This window comes from Brassica napus, chromosome C5 (assembly GCF_020379485.1).
Source record: "Brassica napus cultivar Da-Ae chromosome C5, Da-Ae, whole genome shotgun sequence".
NCBI lineage: Eukaryota > Viridiplantae > Streptophyta > Magnoliopsida > Brassicales > Brassicaceae > Brassica > Brassica napus.
In genome coordinates this window covers 10,515,135-10,529,891 of record NC_063448.1, presented here as the reverse complement: position 1 = coordinate 10,529,891, position 14,757 = coordinate 10,515,135, and the positions used below count along the sequence as shown (strand labels likewise).

The following is a 14,757-nucleotide window of genomic DNA, read 5'->3' as shown; positions in this document are numbered from 1 at the left end:
GTCTTTCCGCATCAATGGAGACTTGTAGACGTGCGTTCGTTGCATCAAGAGTTAAACGCTTTCCCAGAGCCTTTGCTATCTCGTCGAAGGTCTGGTCATTCCAGTAATGTACTGGGACTCCCGTAACTTTTACCCAGAAAGGTACCGTATTGGGGAAGTTATCACTTGTAGATGGCTCCCAACGTTCTAAGGCGAAGATCCAGTGGTTAAAGTGGCAAGGTCGTTTATTGAGCACCATGATTAGGTCTTCCTCCTTATCGAAATCGACCTGGAAGCGTCCGTTGCCCAAATTAACACCTCGGACTCTGCCTTCCACGTTCCAGATTCGAGCCCTAGAGAGGAGGGCAATCATCGCTTCAACGCTGCGTCCCCCTTTGTGAAGGACTCTGCCAATCAAAGTTCTCTTGAAACGCTCAGCAACTGTGGTCAGATCACAGGCTGGAATTCGAATGATTTCATCTTCTGCTTCTAGATCCAAGCGACGTTTTGTCACCGACGACGGGCCGCCTTGTTGGATTAGGTTACTCTGGGAAACCATTCTTTCAGGGATGAGATGGAGTAAGCTTTGGTATCAGTACCTAGCACTAGCTGGAGAGAATCAGAGAGGGGATGCTCACACAGAAGAGATCCAAAAACCGAGAGCTTTGTATTAGGGTTTCCGTGAGGCTTAGTAGAGTACTAGATGCTATGGTACGTATATATATTCCTTAAAACCCTACTCCCGCCGTCACGAAGTGTCGATAGTCTACCTTGCGCAAGGGGAAAGGGTTTTAGAAGTCTGTTCCGTGCGCCGTCCCTCTTTCCGCCGTGGATGAATCGCTACGAGTGGAACTTACTTACATGCTTCATCTATAATTTTATGATTCTCCAAATACTTTTTTGCAGTATTATTTGAACTTTGTGGATGTATCTTCTTGTTGAGGATTGTCCTTAGCATCTGCACACATACACAGCATAAGAAAGATGTTTGTAGTTTTACATAAATATACTTGAATTCACTCGTCTTTACAATTAAAAGTATAGGCTGAATCATTTGATAATATATATGTAGACATAATATACCTTTTCCATTCGTGTATTTGGGAATGAATCTCCTCTAGACAAATCAAGAAGAGGAGGTGGAGTTTTGAAGCCACTTGTGCAAACAAACATCTTCTTGAGAAGAAAAGAGAGCGATTTCTTTTTTCCGATAGTAACATCTGTATTAACTGCAGTGAGATATTTACCTGAATAGCTTTTAGAAGATAAAGATGATCATATTGGTCCCATGTTTTTAAAGACACAGTAAACACAAATTCCTGAAGCCAGCGAAACGCCAGCACATCGAAAATTGGGCTCAAGTCGCTATAAACCCTCGAAATCAGTTTCTTATGACTTCAAGTCACCACCTCTCTAGTACTTGATCCCATCTTTGTGGAATTTGTTGAATGTCGGTTCACCTTAATAACATTCTATATAAAACATGGTTTATGATATCGAAATCGAGTAACTAGTACACATGGATTTGTCGGTTCTTTACACTTCCTCACCTGAAGCAACTATAGAAAATTTAAGTAAAGCTTTTATATTGGATCAGGCCGTACAGAAATTACATTTAGTGTGTAAGGTAAATGTACAAACTTACTTTGAAGCTTAAAAGCTTTTAAACTCAGAATTCAAAATCTTTTTTTTTTTAATAACTATTCGTCTCCACCACATGCACAGCAGACATTTGAGCAACATTCAAAGCAGGCGATGCAAGCAAGCGCTGTGAAGAGCTGTGTGAAGACAAGGACACATTGATCATTGAGCTTAGTGCAGCACTGGACACAACACATGCAGCAACATTTGTTGCATAAGGAGACACAGCAGCTCGAGGCAGCCTTCACGAACTTCTCAGCAGCGTCAGGCGCTCTCTGTTCTCCAAATCCTGGTGGAACATTCTCTCTGGTAACTGTTGTATCACCAAAGCCTATCCCAAAGTTTTGTAGTGGGATTGTTCTTGATATCAGCTTCTGTTTCTCGCCATTGCGTCCCGTCTGTTAAAGTATTTGGTGAACATATGAGTTAAAAACAAGTCTGACTTGGTCGAATGACTTAGTTCATAACTTCTAGATATGGATAAAATACCTGTTTCTTTCCGCCAGTGTCACTGGGTTTCAGTGCTTCTTCTGTGTTCTCCAACTGGATCATTCGAGTATACTCAGATGGTACGCCGGTTTGGATGCTTAGTTTAGTAATCTGAAACGCAGTAACAATAAAGCAGAATGAAGAAGATAATCATGAAGACAAACTAGAGTTACTGAATTGCAAACAAACCTTTTCTATTAGCTGTTTGTCTTCCGAGAACCATGCCTTAGCAGTTAGCAAGTCAATCACATTCTTTGCAAACACCTGAAAATATTAAGGGAATGACAGTTTATGTTAAACCTGAGTGTCTTTAGAAGAAAGCGCCTTAAGAATATGATAATGAGAAGGAAGGTGATCTTACCTTATCAAGAGGTATGTCTTTTGCACTTTGTACAGTCAAGTCTGCAGAAAAGCTGCTCATGTCTCCTAGCAGACCATTGGCTTTCACATTCTCAGGGAACTTTCCTCGGTATCTCCCATATATCATCAATGGACTTGCAGACGTCAGATCCGGAATATTTGAAGGGTATACCTATTAGTAATCACAGGTTCCACTTTCAGTTTCCAGGCATTAACTTCATATAGTTGAAGGAAACAAAAACGATTTGCCAGAAAAGATAAGCAAGCAATCTTGGGATAGAGAGGCACACCTCAATTTCATCAAGATTCTGAAGGGGCTCAATTGTTATATTCAAAAGAACAGTGGACAAAGCCCTTGTAAACAATTTGTCTAATCGTTCCTCGATGTGATCTGTACATCAGATAGATGAAAAATGTTTAAGAAAATATACATAAGATATAACCTTTTCCCTTTAATTCACAATACGGAGTCAAAAGTTTTACCAGTATTATAAACTGATTCGTGCTGTCCCCTGGATAGATTTGCAAGCATCTGCACGAAGTAGTGGTTACAGAATATACCTGCAATATTTTAAAGAGTCCACATATGAGAAGGTAGGTAAAAAGATAATCCTGGTCCTCTCACATTAAAACCTTGGAGAGAATAATTACCTAACCCAAAAGTGTGTATCCGTGGACACACTGATCCAGCACTAGCAAGACGTTTCTTCATTGCATCACAAATGTGTCTCTCATCTTCAACAGACCCATCTGTTACGAAGAAGATCATAGGAAGGGAGCCACGAGTATTCGATAGCATTTCCACAGCCTGAAAGTATTAAAAGAAGTTGGCCAAATTAATGCCAGGACTTGATCTGAGGGACTATAACCACCAATCTGTTAAGCTTTTTAAACTACAAGTGAGCAGCGTAAGTACCGTCTCTAGGGGAGGAAGCACGTTTGTACCATCTGCGACAACAAAGTTCTTGTTCATCCACTCAATGCCTCTTTCAACAGTATCTGGAGTAGCCGGCTCCATTGATGTCGAAAACAGAGAAGTATCATCGCTGAAAGTCATAATATTGAAGGAATCTCCCGGATTAAGCTTAGATAGAGCTGCCGATATCGCATTGTTTACATTCTCGAGAGGTTTTCCAGTCATGCTTTTACTTATATCAACAACAAATACTACCTCCCGCTTGAACGCCTGAAGTAAAACAAAAGGAAACTTAAAGATTGTACTTAAGATAGCATTTACTACACAGAAAAAGAGGTGTAAAATCATCAAACCTTAGTTCTTTGTTGCTTTCCTGGAAAAAGATAGAAAGAAAATATCTCTCTCTGATCAACATCTTGAACAGGCGCAGATTGAAGGAAAAGTCCACCAACTATACTACTTGAAGAGGCCTACGAAAAATAAATAAAGAGATAAGCAATCTAAAATGGAGCACAAACAGAGGTTATTCAAAGCACCAGTGAGACTTCATACCGTATAAGAAAAGCTAAAATCTGTGTTCGACCACTTCAAAACATCAGCTTCATATGAAAACCTCAACTTCCCTGCGTTCCTCATCTTTTCCTGTAATACAAGAAGGAAGAAGATAAGTTAATAGACCCCCTGAAATATCATGGACCGTGTTCAGAAAGATATATGAAACCACACCTTTAGCGGGTGACTGCATCCTTTGCAGAGAACTTCCGTTCCAGTACCGGCGTTAACACTCAAGTAAATCTTCTCTCTCTTGGAGATTTTCTTCACAGCAGGAGTCACATACTCAGGAAAGTGAAAAGGAATATCGAGGAAAAACTCTCCTTCGTTATACGTCAACTTCTGGGACCAAGACATCTTGATAGAGAGGTTGGTGCCTCCATCAACCTGAAAAACAAGACAATACCCAATATTCAGAAAGATGAACAAGCAAACAGGATTAAAAAAAAAAAAACCCCTTTGAGCTGACACTTCCGACATCACCTGTGGTATTGTGATGGTGAATATGTTTGGTTTCAAGAAACCTCCACTTTGAGGTTGTGCCGTCTTCTCCAACTCATGTCCATCTTCAGCAGTGATCAACTGTGTTGTGTAAGATTTTCTAGGAATCTCAACCTCAACACCTAGAATTGAGCCCTGTTAGCCACACAAATATTAGCTTGAGATCCATCAATGCTCAGAGTTTGAGCTAAAGGACTAATGAAACCCTAACAGTGAGCTAATTTTCACAACGGAAGATCTCACATTTTCCCGGGAAAATCCCAATAAGAAAAACCCTAACCTGTTCACCCATGGGAATAGCGATACGGCAATCGCATCGCTTGCTTCCCATAACGCAATGCACACGCCACGATCCGGTGACGGTGACGAGAGCCGTGTCGAGATAGCAGTCGACGTCGAGCTCAATCGCGTTCAACTGGAGAGGAATCAGAGCCGGAGGGTCGCACCTGCCGTGCACGTGAGGCTGGTAGCTAGGCAGGTCCGGGTTATCCACGATTCCCGGCTCGTGTATCACGGCGTAAACCATTGGCGCCGTAGGGAGGTGAGCATGCGCCGCGGAGGCGGCTCTCTCCATCGGGGACGCTAGCCTCGGCGCCGCGACGGCTCGGTCGTTTCCGAAATAAATCCGTTTCGCGAGTTTGAGACCGTCCTCCACCGCCCTCGCGAAATCCTCCGCCATCTTTTACCGAAGAGAGAGACGCTGTCTTAGGCTTTGGTTGCTTCTCTCTTTCGTTTCCAGATAACTAACAATTTGAGAAGACGAATCGAATCGTTGAGTTGAATCGTTTCGGTTTTGTTTCTTCTGAGTTGAGCCGCGCATTATATTTTTTCACTAACATTTTATTTAATTTATACGAATTATGTGTATTACTAAAGTACCCTTGCCTTTTTCGGTTTATAACGGAAATGTCCTTTCTTTTTTTGAAGATCCAACGGTTGAGAGCTCTGTTAAGTATGCCGACAAGATGGGCGAATCAGCTATATCCGGATTTATTTTTGTCAAGGAATCGCTTCAAGAGGATATGGTGGACCTACAGGGAAGTATAAATGTTGCTGAAGCATCGGATTCTAGGCTTTAGTAACGTTCTTCAACGGTAACATCTCATGGATGCTTGTGCGCACTCACGTGCAGAGGGGCCTAGTCGTTGGCTCATGGGCTATCCATTGCGCGTATAATGCGTTGGTGGGATCGTGTGACGTATATCACACTATTAGTTGTATTTTTTTAATTGGCTGGATTGTCTCCTGGCATGGTATTTTTGGTGATATGGTCTATAAACAAATCAAAACTTTATAACCACAATACGTTTTGTGGGGAATCATGATTATATTATTAGATGTTGTGATTAACGGATACTACTGTGGAGTTATGATTCATCAGTAATTGCTGGCATTACAAAAACGATAACAAATAGTCGGTGGAGTTAAAGACTGATTGATGCTCTGATTAAAATTTTGAAATTTGCAATATTTATACATTACTGTGTTCAAAAACTTTTTCCGACTGTTAGATAAAATGATATCTTAGTTTCATAAACATGGATCCTTTTTTTCCCTTCACAGTTTGTTTTGTGTTTCCCTAGGGCCCAAGTTATCCTTGCGTAGCAGAGAGAAAACTAAGGACTTTTAGTTTCCACCTAGAAGAAGAAGGATATGTTATGGCGAGCCAAAAGGTGTGTCAGAGAAAACCTTCTACGTATTTACATGTCTACTGCGCTCCTCTTTCACCACACTCAAAGCTTGTAGCTCTTCCATTAGCCTTTCATACTCACTTTTAACCTTCTCCAGCTCACTGCTTAGATTCATGGCCTGCACACACAAAAGACCCAAATTGTATCACGATGAAAATCCAGATCGCCTTTACAATCATTTGATTCGAACTCATTATCGTATATCCTATTCTGCAAAATATGGAGGAACCTCATGGCGAGATAGTCCATCGATGGATGGAATTGCCACTAAACCAACTCAATCACTGATTAGTAAATAGTTTAATTTAAAAAAACAGAGGACAAGACTCAAGGAGAGATGCTATATTAGCTCCATATATTTTGATATGCCTTTAGAGGTTGGGATTTAGAAGGAAAAGGGGCAAATTAAAACCACTGAAGTAAATCAAAAAGAGACAAGTAATAAGAAAAAGGTTGTTTATGTCCTAAGAACGTACCTTGACTTCAAGAGTTTGACTTCGCACCTTGTGGTCCAACCATCTGAGTATCATAAAATTTTATCAATTTATAGCAGAAATTGACAAAATATATGGTTTGCATATTAACTTACTTTGCTCGGAGCTTCTTGTTTTTCTCCATCAACTTGACAATTTCACTATCTTGTGACTGATTAGCAGATCCTTGAATGAACTTCAGAGCATGTGCAAAATCAATGAAATTAGAGAAACGGAATGGGAAGAAGTGGATACAACCTAATTTTACTATCATGTTTCTGTGTGGGGCACGTGTGCATCAGTGCATGGGATATATCATTCACATATGGGAAATGCAATATCTACTATAATATAAAAAGTGATCAGATGAAACCCAATATTCACACTTTTTGTATACATTTTCAATACAATCAAGTAAAAGTAGAGGGAAGAGAAACATATGTTAGGTACCTGTTCAACACGAATATGCCCCGGGACAGTGAAGCCATCACTTCCCACCTTTCTTCTTGACGCAGCACTTGCAACAAGATCAGGATGTTCTTTCCTCTTTTCTAACACCACTGCAACAATATGTAAACGTGTCAGTATCAACGGGAGTTCAGGAATAATGGAACAGGAAATATACAGTACAAAACTACGAATTTACAATAATAGTAGAAGCATTTGTAATAACTTTAGAAAAAGAGTAAGTTTTCCAGTAAGATATTGCGTATTGAATTGTTTTGTTCTTTTTTTTTGGTATGGGAAATGAAATTGTTGCAAAGTCTATATAGAGCCTATGCAGCACTATCACTTTGCCGTTTCCTAAAATGGCATAATCCTGGACCAATCCAGGGGTTGGAGCAGTCGATTATTTAGAGCTATAGTTTTGGTGTAGTCAAAGACCGAGTACGATCCACTTTCTTCACAGTTTAACTCTTCTAAGCATTACCTGGCTCAGCTGAAACTCTAGGGAGAGATGCCAAGTTTGTGTTATTAAAAACTGCTGGGAAGCCTGGAGGAGGGCTCATTGTTTGTCTGCCACTATATCCAGCAGAATTCTTCCGGAGCATGTTGGCATTTGGCCTACCGCCAGGTTGTACATTTTGAGGCACCTTAGGTCGAGGCTTATTAACATCTTGATATCCAATCAACACATAATGGCAATTCCTATTAAAGATTACCAAACATTTGAAACAGTAAGAAACGCTGGCAAGTTATACAAGCCAGAAGTAATTGGGAAACTTTTAGAGGCAAAACGGAGGAGTAACATCACATGCTCAGAAAGAAAACAAGATATCTTATATGATATTCTCCTTATCTACTTTGGGACGAAACAGATAAAAGTAGTAACACAACAGCCACCAAAAAGATAAGGCTTAAGAAATTACCAATACTCCATTGTCATCTCCTTTAAACGGTTTTCAAGCTTCTGAAGAAGGACCGTTTTCTCAAAATCCTGCTTGTTGTGGGTTGGCTCAACAAAATTAGCTTCTAGAGCACCTGCAAAAACATAAAACTTACCATAAAATCATCCACCAGAGAGAACTGTGCCAAAAACAACAGCAAAGTAGGAACTCTACTGTTTTATTGATTGATCCGTTTTGCAGCTTCTTACCAACAATTCCTCTTCCTCTGCTGTTTGAGTTGCTCACGACCTGCCAAAATGGCTGAAAGGAGCAAAAGAAAACACACAAGGTCACAGTAATATACAAGATTGTGTGCAGGATTTGTGATTAACTTGACAGGATAATGTGTAGCAATTTTGAATTTAAATATGTTAAGTAGATTATATATGCATGATAGTATCAGTATAGGGAGGTCCAGCGACTTTTAGACACTTCTTCCCTGGGTTATATATGGCACAGCCGTGCAAAAAAGGATGCAACAAATTATTAAAATATTATCCCGGTATATGATAATTCTTTCTTCAAGTGAATGTGAGCTAGCATATTTAACATTTCAAAACTCACCATTATTAGGCGGTTTTTGTGATAAACGCAGAACCCATTAAGGTTTATTTTGGGAGCTTCTTTCAGAAATCCAATCGTCGTTACAACTTCACCCTGCTCATTGAACACCGAGATTGGAATCATGGTGAAGGGAAATAACAATTACGAAGTACTAAAAGAAGTCCTGATATTTTCCGCACCTCTTCATGTCCAGCAACATGAGGCTTATACAAGATGTACTGCGGATGCTTGAGATCATCAGCAACGTTATGCTGTTGGACAACCTTACCACGCAACACAATCTTGAAAGCCTCAGGAATCCGCAAGTATAGTATGGATAGGTAAACCTGTAAAAAGGTATCAGCAGCGGAATATATGAACACAGTTTCCCTTAATCTATGTCTATGTGTATTACGTATTTCTCACGAGTATTCATGAGTACATTCATGCATACAGGTGTGGTTCAATATTATAGTGTATGCACCCTTGCACATTAACATAAGCATCAACTGTTCCCAACACTACTGACCAAAAGAAATAGAACCTTACACGAAGAGAGTAGGAAAACCGTGTTGCAATATGATAATTTGTAATCTTACATCCAGTTTTTTTAATGTTTCCTTCAATGAGAATATCCTGTAATAAGCAAGGAACAAAACAAGTTCTCAATTAAATGATAACACTTGGCAACGAAAAGAAGATCAGAGACAAGATAGATAAATAATATTAACCTCTACAGCCGAGTCAAAGTCTAATTCCAATTTAGCATCACTGTTGAGCCACAAATTATAGATAATAACCTTTGTTCCATGTGATCCAATGTCGTCAAACTGCCAGAAGGAAAAAAAAAAAGAAGCAAATTATCACCGAGAAGGGAAACGTATAAACATATCAGATAAAAGAAAAGTCTTTCATCGCTGCAGGGCACAAACAGAGAATAGGCCAACGCGAAGGAACCTAACTTGACCGCACACTAAAATCCCCATTAAATAGCTCACTCCACTTAACTCTGCACCATTCATCCATATTTTCAAGGAGTGGGTGGAGATTTCAAATACTACTAATATCCAAGAAATATGGAGTTATGGTATGGAAATGGAGAACAATCGTTTATGTCTTCAAAGTTAAAGGCATGAAGTTATAAGTGTAACTTAAAGCTCAAGAAAAGCTTAAAGAGTAAATATCAAAACAGTGAAATATCCGACTCACGAATCTCAAACTTTTAACCAAGTCACCCATTACTGTACAGATTGTAAACAGCATGGGTTGGAAAACTTTTTAAAAGAAGACTTGCCTGCTGCAAAAGTTCTGCCTCGGTTGAAAATGGAGACCATTCTAGTAGAATGGAGAGACTGGATATATAACGTTCCCGGTCTTGCAATGTCACAAATTCGCTAGTTGATGCCTTATACTCGAAATCCAACTGATTATCCATAAGGCTAAGCAGTTAAGATTACAGAAAACAAGGTAAATTTTGTATATGCGAGAGAAGAAGACTCACAATGGGAACAACTATTCTATCATGGCCAGTACGTGTCAGGTAGGTATAAGAAAGGAGCCCTATACTTTGTGTCCATGTTCTAGCCAGATGGAAAATAAAACATTTCAGCAAACTGAAAAATAAACGATTAATAGATATTAACAAACAATTGCCACTTACTGGTTCTTGAAATGGCGGCTGAAAACAATGGCATCTGCTCCAAGTCTCATTGTGCTGGTCTTGAAACCATTACCATCTAAAAAGAATCATAACTAAGAATGAGAAATATAATCATATCTAAAGATTTTGCTACAAAATCATAAATAGAGAGATGTGCTGCAGAATCATAACTAAAGATTCATACATCTTCCAATGGCTGAATCCGATTTCTTATCTGAGAATCCGAAACCCATGCACTGCCGCATTGCCTGAGGATCCATCCCACCACCATCATCTGAAAATTTAATGCAAATATGATCAGACATGCTTCTTTGCGAAATGGGGCTGAACTTAACCAAGAAAAAAACATGAACAATTACCTTGAACTAGCAATGCTGGTGTACCATCCCTTGGATTTGTGGTTTTATCTACAATGACAAAAGTGGCCCCATTTTGGATCTATAGGGTGATAAAGATACAGAGAACAAACCATATTAATACATTGTCATCCAGAACTTTCAAAATTATTAACTAATATTCAGGGGCACGCTTCCACCTCGATGAAACAAAAGAAACAATCGTCAGAAAGTGAAGCGCCCGGGTTCCGGAAGGACAGCTTCACTATCGAGGATATTCTTATACTACGACTATATCAAGTACTTTAATTTTCGCAACAATTTCGATTTTGCCAAGACATTAAGATGCATAGTAAACAAACGTTCCAGAGAATCTTATTCAAACATTTGAAGCGCATCAAAAGAAAAGACGTACCTCATCAACAGCATTGTCAAGCAGTTCTGCAACAGCTGCAGGTAGAGAAAACCAGATAAGTCTTGTTAAAACGTTTGAATAATGCTTGGTTGCCACATACCAAAAAAGGGGGAAATCATGATTACATACCACCAAAAGCCCATTTATGTGAAGTAGCATTGGAGTGAAGGAACATAGGGTGCACATGAAGATAATTTTTTCCAGCTGTGAAACATATATCAAGAACAATATGTAAAAGCCTTGCACACACAAAAAAGAGAGAGAGAAAAAGGCTAGATTCAAGGTAACTGAAACAATGTTTCTCAAGCGTGTATCACTCAAAAACATTATACGTAACCTCCAGAGAGTAAAGACCAAAACAATAAAGCAAATAAGACAAAGTAAGTGAAAACTGAGAAGTATTGCATACTTGGTTGCTGAGACTTGGAACTCAATTCATCATTATAGCTCCCAGCTTTCCAGAATTGCCTACAAACAGGTGCAGGGCATATGGTAGACGCTGAAGAAGTGACACCGGAATCATCAGGTGGCGTCCGGACCTGATCAACCACACTAGTGCTACTCTGCGCACCTAGTGATCCTCTGTTCTCTTCTGAATCTTGAGGGAGAGCATGATTCCCTTTGGAACCATAAGGGTGCTCGGGTTTAACAACCAGAGCATCATGAGAAACGTTTATGCTTGTGTTGTTGCTCATCTCCTTTAACTGCAACAAACGAATTTCATAGTATGACAGTCATATCACAATCACAGATGATAGACATGAGCCTGAGACCTAACAAATCACTCAGAAACTCTCTATTTTCCTTCATGTATTAGAAGAATGACCTAGAAAATTAAAATTTAGGGGAATAGCAAATCACAAAGGCTTTTGTGTGTGCGTGAGAGAGAGATGATATTAGCTAAGAAGGATTTGAGTTTACCTGACAATAATTCTCATACAAATCGACTGTTACTTTCCTTCGCGACCACACCGTGTATAAAGCAGGAGAGAAGATAATCAAATAACGATGGAAATCGAACCGGTGTATAGTGAATACCACTCCGGCGTCGCTTTGACCTAGGAACTTCTTGAGGAATTTTATTTTCACGGCGTTGAGAGAACGAAAGGCGATGAAACCCAGACAGTTGAGGAGTTAGTTATCCCGGAAAATTGCTCCCGTCAAAACAAGGCCGCGATACGGAGAGAGAATTAAATAAATTGAAATCTGCGACTGAGCGAGAGAGAGAGAGAAGGAGTCGAATCAGACGCGGAGGAGGAAAGCTTCTTGAGAAGGGAGACTGGGAATTTGGGGGGGGGGGGGGGGGGGGGGGGGGGAGGGCAGGGTTTGAGACTTCTAGGGAAGCTGCTCTTGGACGGGGAAAAATATGTAGAGCCAGCCAGCTATTATGTTTTTCGTTCTGTTATTGTTTCAACTCTACACCTACAAGACCGGGAGCTTGCGGTCAACTGGTAAGGGAAAGGGCTTGGGATGTCACCGCATTTCAAGTTCGATCCACCTACCATGCGAAACTAAGTCATATTTTCCTGGTCACCTACACGGATATGGTCTATTGCATTTCGGCTCATTTGAATACCCGGGAGAGGGTCTATCCGTGGGCTGCACCTCCCATCCGGGGTTAGGTCTGTGTCTTTAATAGACCCGGGTTTAACCCAACTCTACACCTACAAAATTAAAATAAAGTTGACCAAAAACATAAAATTAATCAAAAATATAATTTTTGATTAAAATTACCAATCACTTGAGTTAATACTCTTTTTGTTTCACGATGATGTTTGACTCATTGCACAAAGATTAAAAAATCTATTTTTCTCTAAAAAATAACTTTACAAATATAATTTAAAAATCATTCAACCAATTAAAAAAATGACTGTAAAATCTAATTGGTTACACCGTTTTCAGTAAAATTAAAAATGATATAAATATATCAAAACTTCATCTATTTTGAAACAACAAATTTCTTCTAAAACATCAACTATTATAAAACGGAGAGAGTATCAAATTCATAATTAACTTATTCTAAATTTATTGTTTATTGTTATTAAACTAATAAAAAATATCTTTTAAAATATAAATTACTAAATTTTATATATTCTCGTGATTAAAAATAAGATTAATAAAAATATTGATGGATAACAAGAGGAGGGACAAACAATGTGAGCATCCCACGCTCACATTCATGTTCTCCGTAATTTAATACTACAAAAATTTATGTTCAAGAATTTTTTTTTTGTAAATAAATACATTTTAATTATTCTTTCCGTTTCTGAATAAGTGTCATAATGACATTTTTCACACAGACTAATAAAGTAGCGGAAATATATGTAAGTTATTATTAATTACATCTTTCTGACCAATAGTAATTGAGATAAATAAAATTATTTATAAAACCAATACAGTTTACAGTTAATTTTCAGCTGAAAATAAGTATAATTTGCATTGAAATTGTAAAGTGACACTTTTTGTGTAACAAGAAAAAAAGCTAGGATGACACTTATTATGAAACAGAGAGAATATGAAATAATGGTAAATTGTAAATTACAATAAAACTAATTGTGTTTATTGAGCTTTTACGGGTTAAAATTTATGGGAAATAGTTAATTATAAAAATTAATGCATTTATAACAAAAATTTAATACTTTCTCTGTTTCAAAAATAGATTTTTTTTATTCTTTTACACATATTAAAAAAACATTCCTTCTGTTTCAGTTTAGTTGTAATTGTAGGTAAAATTTACGTTACAAAATAAGTATCGTTTTAGAATTTTAATGCAAAATTTATTAACAATATTATTTTCTAATTTATTTTTCTATTGATTGAAATATTGTTAGGTAACTTAGGTGTATGGATAATTATGTTTTTTTTTAAAAAAAAATATCTTAATCTGTGTGTACAAATCTAAAACAACAATTAATATAAAACGGAGAGAGTATAATTTGTCTTACCAATGCATTAGTTTTTGTAACTAAGTATTCCTTATATATTTTAATCAATAAATTTTAATAAACACAATTATATTTTATGAAATTTAAAATTTGCCAATACATTGAAAATATAAAAAATACCTTTTAAAAATAAATTTTTATAAAATATAGATCTGTTCGAAACAGAGTGGGTAGTTAATAAATCTAGATTTTATATATTTGAAGAAAATATAAATAAAAAGTTTAACCATATGGTTTGTTAGTTTATACAATGGAAGAAAACTAAGCAGAGTAGGGTAATCTCATTTATTGATTTACATATATAACTGAAATATTTATTTAATCAGAGTAAATTTTAAAATTTAAAATTTGTTTCTGTACTAAAACCTATTAAAAATGTTGAACAACCCCTGAATAAAAGCAGAGAAGTAAACAAATAATATCTTCATGGAATTAAAGAAAAAGAGCAGGTTTTGATGCATGTTTAGAGCAATGTTCCTACACTTGTCTTTTATTTGGCCACAACAAATACATTTGTTGCATATATCTTAGTCAAAAGCACGTTTGATTCATACCACTGAGGTGGCAATATGATAATAGATTTGCTGGGGTAGAAATATTACTTCTTCGTTTAGAAAAATCTATTGAGTGTTTTGTGTAGTTAGTTAAAATTATTGTGAAATCTTTCTTATACACAATATATTGTGATCACATGAACCTAGCTCATATATTTCATACACAAGTTCATACATTAGTTACCTAACAATATTTGATAATTAAGTTCATACATAAGTTTTAATTTATACTCCTAAGTTTTATGTGCAAAATCATCCATACACGAAATACATATGTGAGTATATAATAATTTGCTTTGTGAAAATTATGTATTC

At 37.5% G+C, this 14,757-nt stretch overlaps 3 protein-coding genes across 3 annotated transcripts; all 3 read right to left on the bottom strand.

Moving 5' to 3' along the window:
- Positions 1-832: 832 nt before the first annotated feature.
- LOC106398571 (protein LAZY 3-like) lies at positions 833-1,324 on the bottom strand. Its single transcript, XM_048757198.1, has 3 exons — positions 1,293-1,324; positions 1,063-1,234; positions 833-937 (listed from the first exon to the last, which is right to left on the bottom strand). Exons 1-3 carry the CDS (start codon positions 1,322-1,324, stop codon positions 833-835), a joined length of 309 nt encoding a protein of 102 aa, XP_048613155.1.
- A 224-nt stretch (positions 1,325-1,548) lies between these two features.
- Positions 1,549-5,273, bottom strand: BNAC05G14770D. Its single transcript, XM_013841807.3, has 13 exons — positions 4,719-5,273; positions 4,421-4,573; positions 4,112-4,324; positions 3,938-4,027; positions 3,739-3,855; positions 3,386-3,655; positions 3,121-3,277; positions 2,953-3,030; positions 2,760-2,860; positions 2,471-2,641; positions 2,299-2,373; positions 2,110-2,220; positions 1,549-2,018 (listed from the first exon to the last, which is right to left on the bottom strand). Exons 1-13 carry the CDS (start codon positions 5,115-5,117, stop codon positions 1,680-1,682), a joined length of 2,274 nt encoding a protein of 757 aa, XP_013697261.1. The 5' UTR covers positions 5,118-5,273; the 3' UTR covers positions 1,549-1,679.
- A 584-nt stretch (positions 5,274-5,857) lies between these two features.
- On the bottom strand, positions 5,858-12,307 carry LOC106402216 (protein MICRORCHIDIA 6-like). Its single transcript, XM_048756683.1, has 20 exons — positions 11,865-12,307; positions 11,353-11,647; positions 11,073-11,147; positions 10,944-10,978; positions 10,553-10,631; positions 10,378-10,467; positions 10,194-10,269; positions 10,035-10,113; positions 9,828-9,956; positions 9,265-9,363; positions 9,083-9,169; positions 8,734-8,880; positions 8,555-8,647; positions 8,200-8,251; positions 7,973-8,084; positions 7,534-7,751; positions 7,053-7,162; positions 6,719-6,798; positions 6,606-6,648; positions 5,858-6,247 (listed from the first exon to the last, which is right to left on the bottom strand). Exons 2-20 carry the CDS (start codon positions 11,636-11,638, stop codon positions 6,131-6,133), a joined length of 2,007 nt encoding a protein of 668 aa, XP_048612640.1. The 5' UTR covers positions 11,639-11,647; positions 11,865-12,307; the 3' UTR covers positions 5,858-6,130.
- Positions 12,308-14,757: the final 2,450 nt, after the last annotated feature.

Excerpts from the sequence above, each read along its gene's own strand:
- LOC106398571 (XM_048757198.1), bottom strand. The coding sequence starts at position 1,324 with ATGTGCTGGCGTTTCGCTGGCTTCAGGAATTT. Across the intron at positions 1,235-1,292 it reads TTCGCTGGCTTCAGGAATTT|CTATTCAGGTAAATATCTCA; the intron begins GTGTTTACTGTG and ends ATCTTCTAAAAG. Across the intron at positions 938-1,062 it reads CAAATACACGAATGGAAAAG|ATGCTAAGGACAATCCTCAA; the intron begins GTATATTATGTC and ends GTATGTGTGCAG.
- BNAC05G14770D (XM_013841807.3), bottom strand. The coding sequence starts at position 5,117 with ATGGCGGAGGATTTCGCGAGGGCGGTGGAGGACGGTCTCAAACTCGCG. Across the intron at positions 2,642-2,759 it reads AGAATCTTGATGAAATTGAG|GTATACCCTTCAAATATTCC; the intron begins GTGTGCCTCTCT and ends GATTACTAATAG. Across the intron at positions 2,221-2,298 it reads ACAAACAGCTAATAGAAAAG|ATTACTAAACTAAGCATCCA; the intron begins GTTTGTTTGCAA and ends ACTGCGTTTCAG.
- LOC106402216 (XM_048756683.1), bottom strand. The coding sequence starts at position 11,638 with ATGAGCAACAACACAAGCATAAACGTTTCTCATGATGCTCTGGTTGTT. Across the intron at positions 10,270-10,377 it reads GGATTCAGCCATTGGAAGAT|ATGGTAATGGTTTCAAGACC; the intron begins GTATGAATCTTT and ends GATTCTTTTTAG. Across the intron at positions 7,752-7,972 it reads GAGATGACAATGGAGTATTG|GAATTGCCATTATGTGTTGA; the intron begins GTAATTTCTTAA and ends AATCTTTAATAG.